The sequence below is a fragment of the Molossus molossus genome, unplaced genomic scaffold (genome assembly GCF_014108415.1).
Source record: "Molossus molossus isolate mMolMol1 unplaced genomic scaffold, mMolMol1.p scaffold_m16_p_9, whole genome shotgun sequence".
Classification (NCBI taxonomy): domain Eukaryota; kingdom Metazoa; phylum Chordata; class Mammalia; order Chiroptera; family Molossidae; genus Molossus; species Molossus molossus.
The window spans coordinates 11462106-11485033 of NW_023425403.1; the positions used below are offsets into that span (position 1 = coordinate 11462106).

Here is a 22928-nt window from a genome sequence, read left to right on the forward strand (position 1 = left end):
TAGACAAACTTTCTCTAGAATTAAATAATTAAAAAAAAACAGTTTATGATTTGGGCAACAATGTTCTCTATTGCTATTTCTAATTCCTATCCTATAAATTTGATTAATTTTGCTGGTTGTATAACATTAGAAAAATGTGACAATATGCAAATATTTATAAATGTAATCTTTTACTAGCCTGACAAGAAATTATTTGATACTTTCCACTTGTTCCCCCCAAAACCACAAATGACATAGTTGGAAGGACAAAAGCATTAACAGATGATGGTCAGAGTCCTTTAGCCACTCAGATGGCTCAGCCACCTAAGTTAGTCTGTGTAGGAAAGAGCTATTGTTCTAGAATGGTTTGTGAATGCTACCACCTCTGGATAATTATCCCTGGACCACGTCCCACGGGGAACTCTGGGTTAAAACTTACACACTAGTAACTTGTTGACACTTCAGTTTATTGCTGTTTACCTTTTGCTCTGGACGGGGAGGAGGGGGAAGAACTAATGAAAGACTTCGTCAGGGTGGCGCTTGATCCCGGGAGGTCCGCCCGGCCTGGGCTGGTCCTGCTGGCCCTGGGGTCCCCCAGGCCCCGGGGCTGCCCCACGGCCGGCTCGCTCTTCCTCCTTTTCCTGAAGTCACTGGCCAGGCTTGCAGAACTGAAAGAGGAATCATCTTCAGTTTGACGGGTGTTGCAGAAAGATGGGCGGGATATGCCAGTAACAGTGTTATCACGCTTACCCCTAACCCCAAACTGCCTTCTTAGGAGTTTGTTTCTTGATAGTAAACACCATTTCTTTATAATCGTCTCTAAAACATTATTAGAAATTATTTCTAGAGCAGTTTTAGGTGAGTGCAAAGTGATGGGAAAGGAGGGAGAGTCCCCCCCACACCCTTGCACACAGCTTTCCCTGTGGTTGACATGGTCTGTCAGTTGATGAACTGTACTGACACATTGTTATCAAATGTAATCAAAGTGCACAATTTACATGGGCTTTATGTTTTGTTTTGTTTTTCCCCAGGTCTCTTTCTTTCTTTTCTTTTTTATCCTCACCTGAGGACCTTTTTTTTGCATTTATCTTCAGATAGAGTGGGAGGGAGAAAGGGAGGAAGAGAGAGAGAAACGTTGATGTGAGAGTTTCCACCAGCACGACCTCAACCCGGGCCAGGTACAAACTGCAACTGAGATACATGCCCTTAGCGGGAACCGAACCCGCGACTCTCTGGTCTGCGGGCCGACGCTCTAACCGCTGAGCCAAACTGGCCAGGGCTCGTTTTTGTTTTTAAATTTTTTTTCTTTATTGATATGAGAGAGAGAGGAAGGGAGAGGTAGAGAGAGATAGAAACATCGATGAGAGAGAACATTGATTGGCCGCCTCCTGCATGTCCCCCACTGGGGATCGGGCCCACAACCTGGGTATATGTCCTGACTGGGAATTGAACTGGCGACCTCTTGGTGCATGGGTCACTCTCAACCACTGAGCCACAGCAGCTGGGCAGGGTTCATGTTTTTTGCTGAACATTCTATGCGTTTTGACAAATGTGGATCCTGTGTCCATCACTACTGCATCAGGTACGATAATGTCACGTCCATGACAATCTCCTGTGCTCCGCACCTCTTTATCCCTCCCTCCCTTGATCACCTGCAACCATGGATCTTTTTACTGTCTCCATGGTTTTACCTTTTTTGGAATGTCATATAGTTGAAACAGACAGTATGCAGCCTTTTCAGATTGGCCTTATTCATTTAGCAATACACCTTTAAGATGTTTTCCTTGCCTTTTTATAGCTGATAGCTCACATTTTTATTTTTTATTGTTGAATAACATTCCATGACGTGAATGTACTGCAGTCTGTTCACCCATCGAGCTGCTGAAGGACATCTTGGTTGCTTCAGAGTTTTGGCAATTATGAACAAAGCAGGCTTTACAGTGGATGTGAGCTTATAATGATCATTTAAAGTAAAAATTCTCTCCCTGGCCGGTTTTGCTCAGCGGTTAGAGCATCGGCTTGTGGTTCAGAGAGACCTGGGTTCGGTTCCCGCTAAGGGCACGTACCTTGGTTGTAGTTTGTCCCCGGCCCTGGTTGGGTCATGCGAGAGGCAGCCACTCGATGTGTCCCTTTCACGTCGATGTTTCTCCCTCTCTCTCTCTTCCTCTCTCTCCCTCCCACTCTGTCTGAACAAAAAATGAAAAAAAAAAAAAAATGTCCTCGGGTGAGGATAAAACAAATAAAGTAAAAATGCTCCAATTATTGTACTGTGTTATAACTGACAATTCCGTCTTAGGATTTGTATTGTGTATCTGTTGTCTATAAAGAATCCCAGCAACATGAATACACCCAGAGGAGAAAAGGCCAAAACGGAGGAAAGGGTTGGAACGAGGAAGATACCTGATGAGACAAGTTTCTTACCTTAGGGCTTCTCTGTGGCTCTTCCTAAGAATCTTACCTTTAAAAATCTTACACTGGAATTCTCAAATTTTCTGATTTAAATAATGAATGACCAATGATTTGGTTAGTAAATAAACTACTAAAGGGTCCTCTCACCGGGTTGTATTAAATAGTATCAACAGTATTTTTTTTAAAAACTGTAGTTTGAGATTTATTTATTTATTTTATTTGTTTATTGTTTTATCCTCACCCAAGGACATTTTTGCATTTATCTTCAGATAGTGGGGGTGGGGTGGGGTGGAGAAGCATCGATGTGAGAGACACACACCTAGTGGCTGCCACCCACATGACCCCAATCAGGGCCAGGGACAAACTGCAACCGAGATACATGCCCTTAGCGGGAATCGAACCCAGGACTCCCCGGTCCACAGGCCGATGCTCTAACCGCTAAGCCAAACTGGCCAGGGCTAGTGGCAACAGTCTTAATGGCAGGACATTTTTATCATGGTTCTGAGTCTATCCTTGAAGACACACGTGGTGATGAAGGTGTACATCACACAGCACACTGTCGGTCGCTAGATAAAATCCCAGCAGCAGCAGCAGCAGCAGCAGCAGCAGCAGCAGCAGGGCAGCTCCCAGCCAGCACTCTGCTGCTTGCTGTGCTGATGTTGTCTTACAGGGCCCGCAGCATTATCACCGTTTCATGTATCAGTAGATGGAACCCACGCGCTCTGCTCCACAAGTACAGGGGTGGCGCCAGACCTGAGAATTCGTCTGCACTCTTTGAAAAGGGACGCCCCATCTCTTAGGCCTGGTCTGCTGTCATTATTCTGTCATGAGAGAGACTCTGTATCTTTACAGCGAGCCTCAGGTCAGATTAGAACTCTAAAATTCAAACATTTTAGGTGCTTGTATAGATGGACGATATCGAAGGAGGGGTTGGAGGGGCTCCTTTTTTAGCGACATTAATGTCATTGGATGGTGCTCATGAACCCAATCTACGAAGTTTTCTACTTATGCTGATAGAAATCGATAGCGGGGCAAATTAATGTTACAAAAATATGAGTCGTTGATGATACGGTGTAGCTGGGAATTAGAATGATTCACTATTGCTGTCAAACTGTGTCTGAATTTCTGTAATATTTTCAAAAGTATGATTTTCAAAGCCCACCAACAGAACTTACCTTGGCAGACTTTTAAGGCAGGACTAGTGGTTCATTATAAGCTCTTTTGGTTCAGTTCTACTTTGTCTTGCTCCTTGTCAACTGGGTAGACTCAGTAGGTTATGGAGCCTATGTGTCAGTTTACTCAGAGATAAAATGGGGGTGATGGTACTTAACTCATAGGGGCATCTGCAGGATTGAATATGTTTATGTACGTAGAATGCCTGGCATCGAGTGCAATCACTTATGGTAGTAACAGTAATTCTGATTTGTGTGGTTAGAGTACAGTGAACAAATATGCGTAGAATATAATTTACAAACTTTTTCAAATATGCAGGGGTGGGCAAAAGTAGTTGTGGGTATGCAAAACGGCTTGTTCTTGTGCTTTATTTATGATCGTATTTATTTGTATTACAACTGTCAACCTAGTTTTGCCCACCCCTGTATTATATGTCATATGACAATGTTAAGAATTAGATGTTTCTAATCCCCATTTAGAGAAAAGAAAATCTGGTTATATAGGAGACAGGGAAGAAAAGCATTTCCCAGTCTGTAGAGGGGTCCAGAATGATTTCACTTGATTTGTATAAATTCTTCAATCTGATCATATAAAATAATGCGGAAACAAAATCAAACAACTTCATGAGGTATGGTGCTTAGAAACAGAAACATAATACGTAATCCTCATCACAATTTCACTCCAAAAGAAACCGCTGGTATATGCTATTCCGGTTGCATAATGTGTGACATTCTTACCTAGTGGGTCTCTCCAGGCTTCTGTCGATGTTGGGTTGATACAAGGAGGCCTGTTGAGATAGAATGATAGTACGATGAAAAATTTTACCATGGCCAAGTTTCTTTTGTTCACAAACATTAAATTAGGTATGTTAAAAAAAATTGTCAAAATTGAGATTAAAAATGCCATTTATTGTGATCATAAAAAATGTCTTCCCAAACAGATATCATGCCACCTGGTTTGTACTTTCTTCTCATCCACTTTCTCGTCTGATGCTCTGCACTGAATTTCTCTGTTTTACTCAAGTTACTTACAACCTAAACATTGCCTGGGAGAAAAAAGAAAAATCAATAACTGGTCCTTCATGTAGGAAATGGACTATAAATAGAAATTTCCTATATAAAGAAATGATTTAATGTTTTGTAAAAATTTGTAGTTATTCAATCCTTCTTTATAAATGTTTGTCATGTTGCCAGGTGTAATCTTTAAAACCTAAAATGTAAGCAGAACTTGAGACATCTTTTATCTATCAACAGAGGCATGACATTTTAATAAAAACCACAGAATGTGGCTTGAAATTACACTACTGGTACTTAAATCAGGTACAGATTACATCTTTCAAATAGTTAAGTTCTGGGTTAGTTTAAAATAAACAGTTTAATGAACCAATAAATGATTTAATGTCGGTTCATTAGTTGTCAATGGTTGTAGGAACAAAGACAAATAGAAAATACAAATTGATAAATAATTCCAAATGCTTATTATACACACCATTTTCATACTCCTTCATTCTGAACAGTCCAGTGAAGTAGACATTAAGAAAAAATGTTATATAAGAATTGTTCACTTCCATGGCTATCTAGCAATTATCTGGAATAATTGCTAAAATATCTAAAAGTCAAGAGAGAATCAGACTCTAGAATGTCGGAAGTGACACTGATGTATAGAATGTACAGGAAAATGTATACTTAATAGTCATATTTGATGAGTAATTCTTCATCACAAATAAACTGGTCTGATGAAGAACTGAAATTCCAGTTTGAAAATGTTCTTCTATATGAATGTCTGAAAATGTAGCCAGAAAGGCAGAATCTGGCAGATTTTATCTTAAATTCTTGCTACTAAGAAATATTTCGCCAGAGTGCTAAAATCATTCTTAGTGGAGATTAAACCACGCTTTAGGAACTATTTCTATAACTTTAGTTTCTATTTGTAAATTAGCACCAATTAACCCACTAAAATATTAGTAGATAATCTTGAGACTGTAAATCAGTCTGACAAGCCCCTTGTTGCAGAACTCGAACTTTGCTTCTATTCAGTAATGTTTTCGTTTAATTTCATTTTACTAAATGAGGATGGGATCTTGTCCAGAAACAAACAGAGCATCCCTGGAAGAGAATATTTCCCTCATGTTAGACAGGAAAAGCATATTCTAATAATTTTCATTCCTAAAAAAAAAAAATTTAGATTTCTAGATTCTCAACACATATAAAATTAGAAAATAAAGTTTGGTTTGCTGATCTGATAAGTTTTACAAGGTTATTTTAACTCACTGAACTCTGAATCAGACCCTGGAAAAGTGGAAAAGTAAATACTAAATAAGAAGGAAGACCAAGAAATAAATAAATAAAACCAGATACTTATTTCAATCTGGAAATGTTAATTCTACGTGTTTGCAGACGAGCAACACCCAAGCGCCCCAGAATGTTGCCATCCGGGTGCAGCTCCTTTCCTGGGACACCCAGCCACAAACCACAGTGGATCATCAGAGAGTCCATTTCAGAGTACGCGTAGAACACTCCTGGAGCAATCGGAAATTTTGGGTTGCCAGGTTGAGGTGAACCTCAATAATATTGTGACATTAATTAAAACATCGTATCGGAAGGTGAAGCCTCTACCCTTCCTCCTGTTTTAGATGTTTGCTAAGAAGCAACGTGAATTTCTCCTTGTGTTGGTTTCCACAATCCAAAATAAACAGAAATGGATTGTGTGATTTTATGTATACTCAAAGGAAAAGGTTTAGTATCAAATTAAAAGGAAACTATAAAAAGTCTAGATAGATCATTAGGAGAAAACCTTGTATGATAATTGTATGAATGGTACTCATCCTGTTCACCTCCAGAAAGGAGGTAACCTATTTTACCTATGATCTACTGAATATTTACATATTACCATTATTTTAACACAACTAAACAAAGGTCATTTTAATAAAGTATAGACACTGAATGACTCTGTTAAATGATCATGTGATTATACTTTAAAGTCCTTAATTGTTTTCCATTAATGCCAGTTTCTCCACTATATTTGTGGATTAGAAAATACATTGTTCATGGCATATATTTGGCACTTGATAAATGGTAGCTAGGGTAATATCTAATCAACTATAATTTTTACAGAAATGTTTTACATAGGTTATTAGAGACAGAATACAGTACCTTATCAGAGTATTTTTTACACCCTGAAAAACCATGATGTGAAATTAATAACATAGTTAATATGCTATGTGAATCATACAACACCCCTCTCAACCCCAAGGAGATAATGGCAAATCAGTTTAACCACCTGCAAAGTGCTCTTTTATTGCTACTACATAACGATATAGAATGCACAGAATTAAGTCTCTACTATTCTTAGCCTAAGAATTTAATAAAAATAAATAGTTAATAAGAAACGGTATTAAGTACACAGTTTGATTCTAAAAGAGTTGAGCTCTCAATCTCTCTCTTGGAAGTGCTAAGACGTGTGGCGTAAGGGAAATAGCCCTGATAGAAAGGTTAAGAGATCTATTTTATTTTTAATTTGCCACCATTTTACCATGTGATTTCGGACATCACTTCCTAAAATCATTGAGCTCTACTTTTCTTGACTGAAAAATAAGGGAGTTGGATGTGGTGATCTCTAAATTCTTTTTCAATTCTCAATGAATCAACTACCTTTTAAACAACCTAGAAACACCTGACCGAAATATGTGAGAGCAATGTCTGACCAAAGTGAATTCCAAAGTAAATTTTGGGGTTATCCATGTGTCTAAATGAAACCCTTTCTTCAGCTGTGAAAGAAGCATAAGCGTAGAACTGCCTGTTGTATTTGATTTCCTTTACATAACATGCCCATCTAGAAAAGTGTTTAGTTATGACTGAATTTGCTAACCCAGAATGTTCCTGATTACTCTATTTTACTTTTAGTTTAATATCTAAATATTTTGATCACTTCTGTTTAACATACATTCTGATGCATAGTGCAGGGGAAATAATTTGAAATTGTACATTGAAGCTCTAGAGAGTTGGCATTTCCTTGAGACTGTACTTGCAATTCCAGTTTTGACCACCATGAGTCAGTAGTGCTCTCAGCAGCACAGGCATTCTACTAGCTTTGTTTTATTTTCTAGTTGCACGTATTTTACTGAGTTAAGACTTTTTAATGAAAATAAAATATTTATTAAGTGTTTTTGTACTTACTTGGGACCATAGAAAAACAACTATTCAAACACCAGTTTATTCACTTTGTCCTGGCTGCCCCTAAGAATTCCCCCAGGGAGGTTTTTACATAGTTGATGTTTAGCAAAACTGTCCCTGTTGCTTGTGTCTCCTAATGAGTCTGAAATCTGCTTTCCACAATACTTTTCTTTGCAAAGAGCAGGATAAAAAACTTTGACTGTGGATAATTTTCTGCCTTTTTTGTACTCTGTTTGACCAATTCAAATAATAGTTTCCATTATCCAGCATAATTTTTTTTTTTTTTTTTACCTAGCAGATTGTCATGAACATTCTAAACAGAGATGGCAAATTCATTTCGTGTCATATGCCAGTGATGATCTGTTACAGGTACTGTCTGGGTTGCAGTGTGGAGAGGGATTAGTAATGCCTGTCATGGGTGTGGAACTGGAAGGATGGGACATGTGTGCCAGTTATTTTTCAGCCCAATTCTATTTTTTAGCATTTAAAAAATTTTCAATTACAGTTTACATTCAATATTATTTTGTATTAGTTTCAGCTATACATGTCAGCCCTATTCTTGATTTTATCTGATGCTAAAATGCACAAATTGTATTTAAGAACATGGAAGAATTAAAATACAGCTTAGGACTATGTGGGGCATGAACATCTGATTATCTATGAATCTAAAAGATCATTTTGCATCTCCAAGCGTGATGCTAAAATGGCTCTGAGAAGCCTTCTACGTAGTATGGTAGTCTAATCAAAACAGGTGGTTAATATTCACACTGAGACTCCTGCTCTTGATTTTCAATGATCCCACTCCTGGATACCAGGACTGCCCTGAATAGCTCAACTCGGTTATGGTTGGAATGATTCTGCACCGCATTTCAGAAAGAGCCAGCGCCTTTGGTGTAATGCATGTCCACGGCATGCTGGCGGGTACAACACAATGACGCAAAGGTAGATTTTCAAAAATAGCTTAGACACTACAGTGAGCTGTAAAACACCAATGTTCAGAATCACAGAAACAGCTCTTCAGAGAGAAATCTGAAAAAGAGAATAATTTGTTTTTACCTCATTGGGAACACCGGGAGAATGATCTTGAACATAGTCCAGAGCCTTTTTAGGAGGCTGGGTGCCGATGCACACCACACAAGCAGAGTGCAGAGATGGAATGGAGGAGAGTCAATGGCAGCAAGGAATGAACATGTGGAAAAGGTGAGAACAGTTAGAAATCGAGTGACGACAGCATCAGATAACATAGAGAGTGACGCGTGAGCAAACGGGGTGCTCTAGGAGGAAGAGCGCTCTGCTCGTAAATATTCCCCAGCACGGAGCACAGTTACTGGTGGTTTGATTAGTATATTTATCAATTCATTTCATCAAATCAAATTAGCACTCCTAGTCTCGAGCCACAGAGGAATGCGAAGGTTACTAAAGGCATGTTAAAGGCTGAGTGGATGGCATGCAGGTGAGTTTCCATGTGTGGCTGGAAATGACTAGAGAGATGCTGCAATTTAGGCTCCGTATGAAAATTGGCGGAGTCTCGGTAAAATGTCTAACCGACAATAACAATACACATAGAAATAAAGCTAGAGAATTTGTTTTCTCTGAAATAAAATACTTTTATGTGATTACTTGGATACAAATTAGAAAACGTGAGAAAAAAATTTTCCTCTTTATTGGGCATAGAAAGTCTAGGGACAGTTCTTTGGTTAATATTTATTCACAGTGACTTTTGGTCCAGTTCAGTAAGATAATGAATCTAACCAAGTCTCCTTTCGATTTTCAAGGACAAAAAATGAGAGTTAGTATATGAGCATATAAATCAGTCTATAATATGGCAAAAGAAAGAGTGTCCTCCCCAACCTTAAATAAAATTCTGTGCGGTGTAATAAACAGTATGTTCTTTGAGAGTGTTAATAAAATTCAGAAACACCAGTAAAAGTATAAAAATATGTAACTGCCACTCCTCAAATGCACTGCTGCTAGTAGATAGAGTTCCCCAATAAAACTGGAGTTGATGAAGGAAATTGCTATTTGAGGCCTGGGCTGGCTCTTTGTGCCAAATGGACTAGGTGATTCTTGTCAGGTCCCCTTCGGTGAGGCTCTGGGAACCAGAGGTGTTGGCAGTGCCTTTCAGGAACAAGACTAGAAATCAAGGTCCCTTTCCTCGTGTCCCTAATAGTAAATGAGGTGTTTTCTAGGGGGACTATTCGGGCAGTATGTCATAGCGGGGATTGCACAGAGGTTTCTGTTGTTGCTTGTTTGATACAGCTGAACTTGACATCTGACTCTGCCACTTGCTGTCTTGGGTAAATGACTGCCCCCCGCTGGTCCCTGGCTTCTTCCTGCTGGAGGAGACTTGGGAGGACTCACTGAGAAATGACTGCAGGCCCAGCACTGTCCAGTCTTGTCCAGTCTTCAGCAATAATAATTGCAGTTCTCGTTGTTATGGATGCCACAGTGCTCCTCTGAGTGAACTAGACCAAAGTGGACTGTAAACAAGTAATAACCGTCTGTCAATCTGTCGTTGCCTGACTATTCTAGGGCGGAACGGATCTCCGCATTGCGAACGGGCTCAGACGGAGCGAGCCCGGTGAATGATTGGGTGGTGAAGAAACGGCACAGCAGTGGTCTGAGCTTGTTTGACACGTTGGTGCAGAAGGAACTGTGGCTGAGCTGCACCAAATCCGTGTATCTAAGTACACACCGACTTCTGTTCTCCGAATGACACCTATCGCTTCTGATGAGGATATGTTTTATAAGTCAAACAACATTCTCCTAATTTTCTTATATTAAGAGTCTAGCCTCACTTACCGGGCGTCCAAACTCCAGTTCTGAAAAGAATTTATACCAGGGCTCATTCTCTAAATCTATGTCATCTGGACGTATGCGATCAGTCTGGAGCAGACGTGAAGGAAAAGGGAAGGAAAAGGCACACTGAGCCAAGTGAGGGAGACTCCGTGTGCACGAAAGACACACGCGCCTTCACACGCAAACGTGCACCCACTCTCATCGGACAAACCGCAGCCACAGAGAACAGGGAAGTCGAGTCAAATGAGTCAAATCGGGCTATGAGGATGAGCCTGATGGCGTCACTCAGGCCCCTGGCCATCTCCTCCGCCCTCCATGTCTCCTTTTCTCCTTAGCTCGAGGCGCTAACCAGGCAAACTGTCAGCGCAGTGAGCACGAGCGGCGATCACACCCGAGTGTGTAACAGGCTCTGGGTGGCTCGAGGCATCGCTCTGCCCTCGCTGGCCCCGTCTGCAGGCCGGTGGAGAGCCCAGGGAAGCAGGAGGGGCAAGGGGGGGAGAGATGCCAGTGGGGGAGGAGTGGCAGGTGCTGGGAAGGGTTAGGGGCGATTGGCATGAAGAACTGGGGTCTGGGTGAGGACGAAGAGGGCAGCAAGGCGGAGGTGATGGTGAGTAGCCAGCCTCTGACTGTCCCTGAGCCTCTGGAGAACAAGGGCCACACCCGGACTTCCCAACAGGCATTAGGCAAGCGAGAGAAGGAAGGAGCTCACCCAGATGGGAGAGAGCGCCGGGGTGCTGGGGCTTGGTGTGGGGCGCGCGCTCCTGGGCGGAGGGGAGGGGCTACGGCTGGCTTCTCCAGGCGGTGCGCTGGGCATGGGCGTCCGGCCAGCTTCCCTGGGGACGGGCGCTGGAGCTGCTGGGAGGGGGGGCTGTAAGAAAGAGGGGTGAGGAGATACTGGTTCCTCTCATGGAGGCCCTGGAGCAGAGGGGACAGCAGTCGGTGCTTTGTGCCCCGTCTTAGGCAAGACAGGAGGGTCCCTGTGGGGACACCTGGGGATGGTCCGGTCCACTGAAGAGATGTGCAGACAAGGAGCCTCTCAGAGGGTGAAGGAGGAGCGTGTTTCATGAGATACCCCAAATACCACCGCCTTCCTGTCTACCTTGAGCTACAGAAGTGGGTTTGGATGGGGCTAGGATTTTTATAGTGCTCTGGTGACTGAGCGCTGGGGAGAGGGTGAGGGAGAGAACCCCACCCTGGTCTGGGACACTCCAATTTAGAGGAAAAGCCAATTGTTATAATTGACTTGCTCCCCTTCAGTGCGTTCTGAATCTTGTATTTAAGGTAGAAAAACTAGGAGTGTTAATATAAACAGTTTGAAAAAACACATGCAATTACTTTAGGAAGAGAAAACAGCCTTGGAGCATCGACTTTGCCCAGCGGTACCCTCAGTGCTTTCAAATAACTCACGCCGACCGGACAGGCTCGGGCTGTGGACTTTTCTATTAAAAACGGATGCTTAAGGTAATACATGTGTATTCTTACTTCTTGATAATTATTACATGGCACTAATTAAACATAGTGCAAGTGGACAGCAGTATTTTAAGTCAGAAAACAAAACAAAACAAAACAAAACAAAAAACAAAACAACCTTCAGGTCCCTAAAAACCATCCTTTGGTCAGGCGAGGACGTAGTCTTTGCAATATTGGATGCTTTGAGGTAGTCCATATTCAACCAAAAGCCGTTATTTTAAAATTATCTTGTCAAAGTGTCTTATTGATTTTTTCCAATAGTTTGGTTAATAAAATATATTCTGTATTATTAATCAATAATAGCCAAAGTATTTTTAGAGATGTGCTTTATAGTTTAATATTTGATAAATATGAGATTGTAATGGTAGCAACAGACAGGAATAGAAAAGTTGGGACATCGTAGCAAAATAGGGTCTAAGTTATTCGACATGTGTAATGATCATCATGGTAACAGCTATGTAGTAACCTGGGAAATATTTAGGGTGGATGTTAAGTGATAAAAACAGGATATGACCACATGTTTGTACAAGAGTCACAAAGCCTGCGCTGGTGGAGCTCAGTAAGAAAGCACAGATTTAAGAAATAGTTGCAGTGTGGCTCAGTGGTTGAGCATCGACCCAGGCACCAAGAGACTGCTGGTTTGATTCCTGCTCAGGGCACATGCCCAGGTTGTGGGCCTGATCCCCAGTGAGGGGCATGTAAGAGCAGCCAATAGATGTTCTCTCTCATCGATGTTTCTATCTCTCTCTTCCTCTTCCTTCCTCTCTCTCTAAAATCAATAAAGAAAAAAAAAAAACAATAAAAAAATAAATAGCTGCAGCATATAACTATTTCATGGGTTAGTTCATCTAGAGATGATTTTTAGGGTGAATGACATTAGAGAGAAATTTTTTGCAAATTTTGTTCTGTCAATAGAGGCCTAATGATACTCCCACAGAAAATCTAACCTTTGGCTTTTTCAAATCTCATTTCTAATGTTATATACTTAAAAAACATTATTCATTCTTGATTTTATATCTCTGCTCTCAAATACTGTTTTTGTTTTGCCAAGGGGAGATAGAAATGTCTCTTGGAAGAAACAAGTTTATTTTAAAAACACACTGAACAGCAGAGGGCAGCACACTTACTAAACAAATCCATGCGTTTACCTGTGGCTACAACTTCACTTTGACTTCCACCTTAAGAAACCATAAAGAAGGATATTCTAAATCCCGATTTGCAGAAATATATTTCTCTTATACAATATAGAAAGGGGAGCACAATATTTGTCATTCTGCCAACAGAAAGTAGAGGAAATGCCCCAAACAATGATAATTGTCATTGTCTGTAACTCTGGGATGTAATAAAAGGCGCATGCTTGAGCAGAGCCTCTGTGGTAACAACCTGTAAGTGGCAGAACCGGAATGTTCTCTTTGCTGTGGCTGACCTATTCAATCCCATTAGTCATGTGACAGTTAACTGTGTTATGTAGCAACCTAGCTCCACTAAGGCGCACAGAGACCTGATGACAGTAATACCGTACATACAGACGTTCTGCCAACAGACACACACACTCATCTTCTCACTAAATCAACATTTTCCACTTGTAACCGAAAGTTCCTCTGCGTTGACGTGGATATTAACACTCAGAAACTCAAAGAGGAAGCTCTATTTGCTCTATTTATTTGCTTATAAAAGACAACAAAAGGGCAGAGATACTGCTGCCTACCTGTGTAAAGTTATTTTTGACTTGTTTGGAAGCATCTAGCAAACCTGTGCTTCACACAGAAGTGGTGTCTTCAGTGCAGGAGGGAAGTCGAAAGTGACAAAGCACACATGATTCTTACTGCAATACGAACAGTTTGTCAAGTTTCCTGTTTTCCGCAGCTTAAAAGCATTTAGTTGCTTTTCAGGTTATAAAATTTCTACCGTTGTCGGTGTTCTCACTGCAAACATATACTTTCTATCTGCTGTTCAAGAAGTGTCAGCATAATTTGGTTCTTTAGAGTTATGTTCATTAGATTGTTAAGCTTTAATGGCATGGATACTATGTTTTATATTTGTCGTGGTCCCACAATACATACTGTACACGTTGTTAGTTGGGCTAATTCTTTGGGTTTAAACCATCAGATGAAGCCTCCAAGATTGTTAGAGTTTAAGCTTTGAATGACAATATTCATGGATAAAGACACTGAAGTTCACTGAGGGTTTCATGCATTTCAGCTCCGCACTGTGTTTGTAATGATTAGTCCTTTCTGCTGTTATCGTTATGTGGTGGTTGAGTTATTGCATGGAAAGGCAACATCTTTATATTGTTTCCATTTTCATCAAGCATAGAGTAGTCCTAAATAAGTGTTTTATTTACATTTATTTTATTTTACTAGGGCTCATCTCTAAACATATCCAATCCAGATGGGATGGGATTGTCTCATGGAGTAAATTGTGGGGCAAGTCAGTGAAAGATAGATTCCTGCTGATCGCAAAGTACTTTTCCAGATTAAACATTAGGCGATTTAATCAACATTTCTAAATTTATAGTCAAATGAACATCTATGCCCTTAAAAAACTGCATTCACGTTCACTTCCGTGTAGAAGACCAGAAATGCATACTCCGTGTACTTGTGGGGAAGAAGGGGGGAAGCGTCTGGGGAAGGCCCTTCCTTTACACGGCGCTTCCCCGCCGCGCCCCGCACCCCGGGGCTCATGGAGCCAGTGGACCACGTACCGATAGCATCGCATCGAATCTCCCGTGTGTACTCCGATGGAGACACACCGTGCCTTTTGTCACCAGAACTGTAACTTCCCAGAGAAGCAAGAGAACAGGGATTCGGTCTCACCAACTCGACCCACTCACGGCAATGGTAAAGCCTGTATTCATTCATTCACTTACTAATTCAACCAGTATTCACTTAACACCTACCATGTGCCGGGCATTGTGCTAGGTGCTGGGGAGACAGCTGGTGCACCAGACATGGTCCCTGCCTTCAAGAAGCTTAAAGTCTAGTGAGGGACACAGACAAGCAAAAGGGCCATTACAGTTCAGCGTGTGAGTAAGGGGGACTGAGCCTGCTGCGGGCACCAGCAGGGGGCGCTCTGCACCTTCAGCTGAGGAGCCGGGCAGGGTGACCCAGTGCAGGTGGTGGAGAGAGCTCTCCTGGCGGGGGAAGAGCCTGTGCAAAGGTCTAGCAGGGAAGGAAATGACAGCTGGAACCGAGGAGTGAGGCAGGAAGGGCAGGAAGAGATACGAGGCTGGAGAGGTCAGTGGGGGCCACACCACAAGGTTTTTTGTAAATTACATAAAGGAATTTTTTTAAATTATTTTTTCTATCTTCACCCGAGGACATTTTTGCATTTATCTTCGGATAGAGCGGGAGGGAGAAAGGAAGGAAGAGAGAGAGAGAAACATCGATATGAGAGAGACACATCGAGTGGTTGCCACCCACAGGACCCCAACCGGGGCCAGGGACAAGCTGCAACCGAGGTACGTGCCCTAACTGCTGAGCCAAACTGGCCAGGGAGTAAATTATATAAAGGAATTTGGATTTTTTTTCCTAAATAAACTTGCCAGAGAAACTTTTGAGCAGGAGGTTTTATAAAGATTGGAGAATTAGGGGAATGAGTCAGGCAGTTGTCATTGCAAAGAGGCCTGGGCGACTAAGGACCAGCACCGAGGAGTAGCAGTGGCATCACTCCTAGGGGTGGGACTTAGAGACCACTGGGGAAGAAGGGAACCCAAGATGACATTTAGGAAAACTGGGCAGATGATGGAGTCATCTCCGAACTGAAAGGGGCAACAGAGAGTGACCTAGCTCTTTATAATTTACATTCAATTAAATATGAAAAGAGCAAAAGACCTGCTCACAAACCACCTTGAAGTTAAAGGACATAGGGTGCCGTCCTGGCCGGTTTGGCTCAGCGGTTAGAGCATCGGCCTGAGGTCCTGAGAGACCCGGGTTCGGTTCCCGCTAAGGGCGCGTACTTCGGTTGCAGTTTGTCCCCGGCCCTGGTCGGTCGTGTTCCTTTCACGTCGATGTTTCTCTCTCTCTCTCTGTTCCTCTCTCTCCCTCCCACTCTACCTGAACAAAAAAAATGGGAAAATGTCCTCAGGTGAGGATAAAAAAAAAAAAAGACATAGGGTGCCTTCAGAATACCTTGCCATCCTTGAGTGTTGTCCATTTGCTACTACCTGACTTTCACTTAGCAAATCTGCCTTCTTCGGCTACAACTTGTCTGTTCAAGACACTTCAGAGCTGGTGCAAATTGTATCAATATGTAGCTGGTGCCTGCAACACCACCTGCACCCCCTCCCCCCCGATTTAGAGAAGCAATCAGAATGAATTTACAGTTGACACCAACAACAAAAAGATGACAGCCTAGTCCTGTAATAAAAATCCTGGCCAAAATGGTACAGAGGATGAGCTCACATCTTTTTGCCTAAGACTGGCCCCAGCAAAATTGTTTAGGAGGAATACAGGTTTTGGGTCTTTCCATTTCTTCATCAGATATCCATTCTCACCGCCTTCCCAGGATCTGGGTCTGTTCTACTGCCCTGTAGCTGAGGCTGCAGAGACCCCTCCATAGCCAGTCCTCCGGTGACACCCACACTCCAGATCTTTTTATTCTTCTAGCAGCAGTTAAGCAGTCTGCGTCTTAACTGCTCAGGGCCCAGGTTTCTGGTTAAATCAATCAAGTGCACTAATTTGTTATCATGGGCAGATAGACTAAGTTATACTGCAGAATAATCAGATTACTTGAGATGATACTGACTACTGGCTGGACGTGTCTCCTGCTCAGCTAATCGTGGAGCGCAGCAGCCGAGGAGGTTGAGAGCGCCAGGCACCGTGAGGTGGGCTCCCCGCCCACCTCCAACCCCCACCAGCAGCGTGACCTTGGGCAAGGTTACCGACTGTGCTCAGTCTCTCCATCTGCAGAATGGAAGGGCCATATATCTACTTCACAGGGTGTCGGGATCATTATATGAGATAAAGCATAAATTACTAATTACAGGGCCTGGCACATAGTAAGTGCTCCAGAAACATCTACAACTATTGCTATTGTTGTTGTTGTTATTCTATTTTTAAACTAGGAACCTTCAAAGCTTGAGCCCAAAGACATGAATACTCTGGGAATTTCAGTCACAGTGACAGGGCCCATGACTGAGCTTTTAAGGGGGCAAAGGGAGGATTCTTTAGGTGTAACGGTTTTACCCACAGAACAGGTGGTCTAGTCCACACAAATGCTGGTCCACCCTGCACACCTGTTAAATGACAGACTCAAAGCTCCTCGAGGTAGAGGCTGTGTCTTGTGCACTCTTGTGTCCTTGGCATCTAACACAACGTCTGGTGCATAGCTGGTGCGCAATAGTTTTGTTGAGTCAATAACGGAACTATCCCGATGGGAATGTTTATAAAATCAATCCTGTTTCCTGATGCTACAGCTATCAAAACATTTCAACGCACTTACAACATTCCTCATCCTAAGAGCATCATAAATCGTTAGAATGATCATTAAAGTTTTGGTATTTACTCTGAAATCTGAGATTCATTGTTTTGCATAATTATTTTGCTGTTTTCAATTTTATGCAATGGTGACATCATGGATTCACTCGGTTCCCCTCCTAGAAATCATGATCTTCAATCACATAACCTAGGAAATCGGTTATAAATGGGCAATGGAGCCCGCAAATCAGTGATGTTTCCTTTCCCCACCCCCAGTTTTTCTGTTAGAGTCCTGTTACTCTAAAAGATAGAAATTATTTGTAGAAAGGCAAAAAAAAAAAAAGATAAATATCACATGTGAATTATGTGATTGTGAGGTTTTCTTACATGTTTCTCAAGAACATAACCATAAGTACAAGTTTCACAAAAGAAATCAAGGACACTCATGTTGGGTGTGGTGAGGGCAGGGTTTCCTGACAAATTTCAGGGCTGCTCTTGCGTTTTAACTGATAATGTGGTTTCTTGGATACTCTTTCCTGTTCACTGACACCTAACATTCTTTTAAGACAAGGCAGAGAGTAAATAGCAAATGACATCAACTGTCTCTCTAGAAGCAGACTTTGACACAGAGGCAGAGGAATCACATGTTCAAAGCCACCCCGAGGGCACGGATCGAGGAGAGAACACAGACTCAGACAGGAAGACTGGGGACCAAAAAACAAAGAGGGCCAAGCAAGAACCTGTTTGTTAAATTGCAAGAACCTGTTTGTTAAATTGCACTTTAGGGAAGCAAATGGTTATTTGCAAATAATTGTCAAATACTGCAAAGTTAAATACAATCTTGATTCATTAGATTGACAGTCAGGAAGCTTGAGGCTTGGTAACCTGAGAGAGATTGAACAAGAATCAATTAAAACCAACTTGTTTAAAAAAGGCATTTGGAAAACTTCCCCTGAAGCCATAGACATATTAATGAACTATACGGAGATGAAGAGAGGGCACTGCCTGGGTCCCTTTGTATCAAAGAGATCAATGAATGAGTGTTTTTCTCATTAGCAATGTAGACTAGCAATTAAGTGTTGCATTTATGAGTGTTGTTCTTTTTTTAAAATTAAACTCAGGGCTATGAGTGGGCATAGCTATAGTTCCATGCAAGTAAGTCCTATATTTGATCTGTAGGAATGATACATATTAGAGAATACAAGATGCACAAAGCAGGATGCAAAAGAAACTTGATTTCTAAATAATGTCAAATAAATAAATTACCTTTGTGATCAACATTGCTAAACAATAAGAAATTTGGGTTTGTTTAAGAACCCAAGAAGCCTCGAGAACTGGGCTTCTGTTTAATGACAAGCGCTTACTGGTCTTTCATGCTGCAGAATTGACGACTTCCCAGGTTCATATTCAAAAATACTCCTGGGCTCAGAACGAAATTTTCTTGTGTCGACTTTTCTGTCTGGAGGATCCCAGTCATGCCTGGAAATAACCAATAACCAACAAATTAGGCATGAAAATAATTTCCTGTGCCTCAAGCAGTTGTATATAACCACTCACTGTTTTCAAAGTTAATTTAATATAGATTTTTAATAAAAAGTATTACCTTTAAAAAAAAGCCCTGAAATGAATATAATGTTATATATCAATTATGTCTTAATAAAAAATTATGTTGTGCAATAATATTTAATTGCATTGAAATTTGTTCATAACATTATGTTTGTGAAAAATAAAAACAGGATATATGACCCCCCCCAAAACAAATATAAGTTTCATAGGATAAAAAGCTAACCTGCCCCAATATCTCATTTATGTTTTGTTTGGCATAAATGGTTTAAACAAAGTGATTTTCTTTTATTTCAGAGTATGTTTTCCTCTATTTTTCTTTCATGCAATGATGCTCCTCCTGCTGGCTCAAACATGCCCACAAGGGACATGGATCTGCTAGGAAACCGTGGGTCACACACAGTGGCAGCGGAAAGTGGTATTCATGCTCCATTACGCTATGTGAGTTTATCCCAGCACTCTGGACTGGCATCCTTGATTCAAAGTGACAAGGAGTAACGCACACACCATGTTCGATCTTGTTTATCTTGCAATTAGCATCACCGTTTGTGAAAAGAGCCAACATATCGCTTGGGTTGCCAACCACAGGAGCAAGCTGCGGGGACAGGTGACCTTCCTTTGGTATTACCCTCAAAAAACCAGAGTAAAGCATCTGTCCCATCCCACAGGGGACCTTGGAACTAGCTTTTTCCTGAACTAATATCCTTCAAGAGGTGGTCACAGAAGGACTCCAAAAATAAAGCTTTTTGGGTAGCTGGTGCTAAAGATGGCTTGCTGGGGAAAAAGGATTTTTTGACTCTAGATGGGGCAATTCTGACCCTTGGAATGGGACGGGATTCTGACTCTATGACTTGTTGGAAGTAGAAGTGACTCCAGAGACAAGAGAATCAGGCAAGTGCTGGCTTTCCGGTAAACCGGTGAGTAATATTCAACGGAGGTGTTTTGAGCGTTACCCAAGACGATGTATCTGAGAGCCAGCTAGAAAGGGTAAAGAGATTAGCATATTTCTTAAGGAGAGATTTATTTTTACTAAATAAGTAGAGCAAATAAGACATTTACCTCTGAATTAATTTAGGTTCTTTTTTATGGAGAGACACCATTTATGTCTAGACAATTATTTCTCAAATTTCAGACATCACAGCTCTAAAATGTACCATTCATCATGAGAAGATTGGTATTAAAATGAAATCTTCTCACATGGGTGCATCCATTTTCATGGTGTCTTACACCTTGTATGATCATCAGTTACTACTAATGCTATAATACAATGTTGAGTATAATTTTTTTGAGATGGGTATTAATACTAAAGAATCCTTATATCCTTATTTATTAATCACTGGTATAACATGAGCTATGACTTTATTCAGAGGTTGAGTCTGAAACCTGGCTTGGACATACCAGTTGTATGAGCTGAGCAAGTTGTTTTAATTTTTTTTTTTAATCCTCAGCCGAGGATATTTTTCCATTTTTTGTACAGATAGAACGGGAGGGAGAGAGAGGAAGGGAGAGAGAGAGAGAAACATCGACGTGAAGGGACACATCGAGTGGCTGCCACCCGCACAACCAACCAGGGCCAGGGACAAACTACAACCGAGGTACGTGCCCTTAGCGGGAACCGAACCCGGGTCTCTCGGGACCGCAGGCCGACGCTCTAACTGCTGAGCCAAACTGGCCAGGGCTTTTTAAAATTCTTTTTATCCTCACTCGAGGACATTTATCTTCAGATAGAGCCAGAGGGAGACAGGGAGGAAGAGAGAGAGAGAAACATCAACATGAGAGAGACACATGGACTGGCTGCCACCCATATGACCCCAGCTGGGGCCGGAGACAAACCGAATCCGAGGTACGTGCCCTTAGTGGGAACCAAACCCGGGACTTTCTGGTCTGCGGGCCGATGCTCTAACTGCTGAGCCAAACCGGCCAGGGCTGTTTTAATTTTCTAAATCGCAGTTTCTTTCTCTCTAAAGTGGGTTTGAAATAAAACATATTTCATTGGGTTGTCCTGAGAATTAAATGATACAATAGTGCTTGGCTCATAGCATACTCTCAGTAAGGGTTACCTATAAGTAGGAGTATTCATCATTTCTAAGTGGCACAATAAAAATGTGTTTATAAATTTTTATTTTTGTGAGGATAATTTAAAAAAAACATTTCTGTGGAGAAATAAAAATTAGTATTGTCTCGAAAAACAGGTGGGAATGAGTCACAGATAGACACTTATTAACCAATGCCTTGTTTATGATTGATGAATAATCTTCCTGTTTTCAAAAAGACATTTTTGTGTATCAGAGGGAAATTTTCAATAATTAATGGACCTAACATTTCAAATCCAAGGAAACTGAAAATTCACTGCACAGTCTCTGACCTGCTATGCCCAGTACGTCAATTATTTCTATTGATTTGTCTTCATATATGCACTTATTGATCAGACAGCAGAGCTTGTACCCATGTTCTGGCAGGTCTAACTTAGGTCACTATAATATCGTGGACTAAGCCTGTGAAAGGGTTTGCTATGCTCTGTCGAGGGTGGTACACGTGCTGACTGAGAAGATTACACATACACTGTCCCCACCAATTCTACTGAATGCAGTGCAGCTCTTTTGTATACTAAGCCAAACAGGCCATCTGGAGGGAAATGCCTTACTTTTCTGTTGAAGCCCAATCTCTTGGTCGAAGCGGTGGGACTGGAGGAGGAACACATGGCCGAGGGGCAGGGGAGGAGGCCTCCTTGAAGACATCTGTGCCATTGTCCGAGTGGCTTTTGGAGAGGGGTCTGTAGGTCTGGGTCTTTGCAGCAGGATGTGACTGAGCACTGTAGGGCGAGTTGTGTAGGCCTATCGTGAAACACAACAAAACACAACAAACAGGAGCAAACAACACTTTAAAATGCATGAAATTATTTGTACCCCATAAAATAGCCAATGATTTTTGCCAAAGTTATAATCAATAAGCATATTCATAATGTGTGCATTGGGCAGTATGATCTTTGTTAATTTATTAATATTATTCATGTATTAAGCTTTATTAATACATTAATTTGTTATTATTATATTCTGTACACAAGCATTGATTACAGTAAATCTTTGTCAATTATTTTGAATTAGTAATAATTCAGATTAGTATTAGGAAAAACTTACAGGTCCTCTTCAAATTTTCTCCTGGATAACATAAACTAACAACATAGTTAAGATTTCAGAGGAAGATAAAAATACTTAACAGAACTGGTCCCAAATAGCTTCTATTACTTTAGAAACTCTGATTTACACATGAAAATTGATGTGTTAATTGCAGCCAAGCAAAATAATGAGTAATTTTCTTTGTGCTGTGCAAGGCTTAGGGAAACAGAAATCCTTCAAAAGCTTCTGGCACATTGGGGAAAAGAGACACAGGTAGGATTATGATGGAACATAACCAGTAACATGATCAAGGCCAAATGCAGAAAAGATTCAGCAGAGATTAAAGGGTTTAGAAGACGGTGAATTGGTCGAAGGCCCTGGAGTGAGGGCTGAAGGGTCGGACTGGGGGCGAGGGGGCGAGTGTGGCCCAGAGGCACAGGGACAAGAGGCGGAGAAGACCCAACAGCAGGACACAGGGTTAGTAGAAACAGAAGAGACCCGTTGTCTCCTGATGAAACGGTAACACTCTCTCCCAAGAGCTCCACAAGGTTATATGTAACGATTGTTCAATTTACTAATGACGAATGGAAACAAAACGTCAGTGTTAAAAATAATTACATTCGGAATGTCCTGCAGCCCCAGCTTTGGAGCGAAGTCTGGTTTCGCTTAACTTCCCTGGAAGTTCCAGATAATCGCCACGACAAATAAGAAGAGATGGTGTCTGCACTGCATCGCCTGACTTCCAGTCAGGTTTCAGCTCTAGAGCTGGTTAAGGGACAGCAGGCCCCAAATGAAGCTGCTTATGCAAAGCCCGGGTCCCCAAACCAGGC

General features: G+C 41.5%; 1 protein-coding gene across 4 annotated transcripts in view; it reads right to left on the reverse strand.

The window, feature by feature from the left end:
* SORBS2 (sorbin and SH3 domain containing 2) overlaps positions 1-22928 on the reverse strand; it is an 88463-nt gene that overhangs the window by 37975 nt on the left and 27560 nt on the right. For 2 of the 4 annotated variants that reach the window (XM_036250162.1, XM_036250163.1), the window contains 4 exons: positions 21627-21816; positions 18784-18898; positions 4299-4348; positions 460-647 (listed from right to left, as the gene is read on the reverse strand). In XM_036250162.1, coding sequence (XP_036106055.1) covers positions 460-647; positions 4299-4348; positions 18784-18898; positions 21627-21816 — 543 coding nt within the window. Of the gene's footprint in view, positions 1-459; positions 648-4298; positions 4349-8789; positions 8847-11241; positions 11401-18783; positions 18899-21626; positions 21817-22928 lie in introns of all 4 variants that reach the window. The other 2 variants (XM_036250164.1, XM_036250165.1) reach the window with 2 other exon arrangements.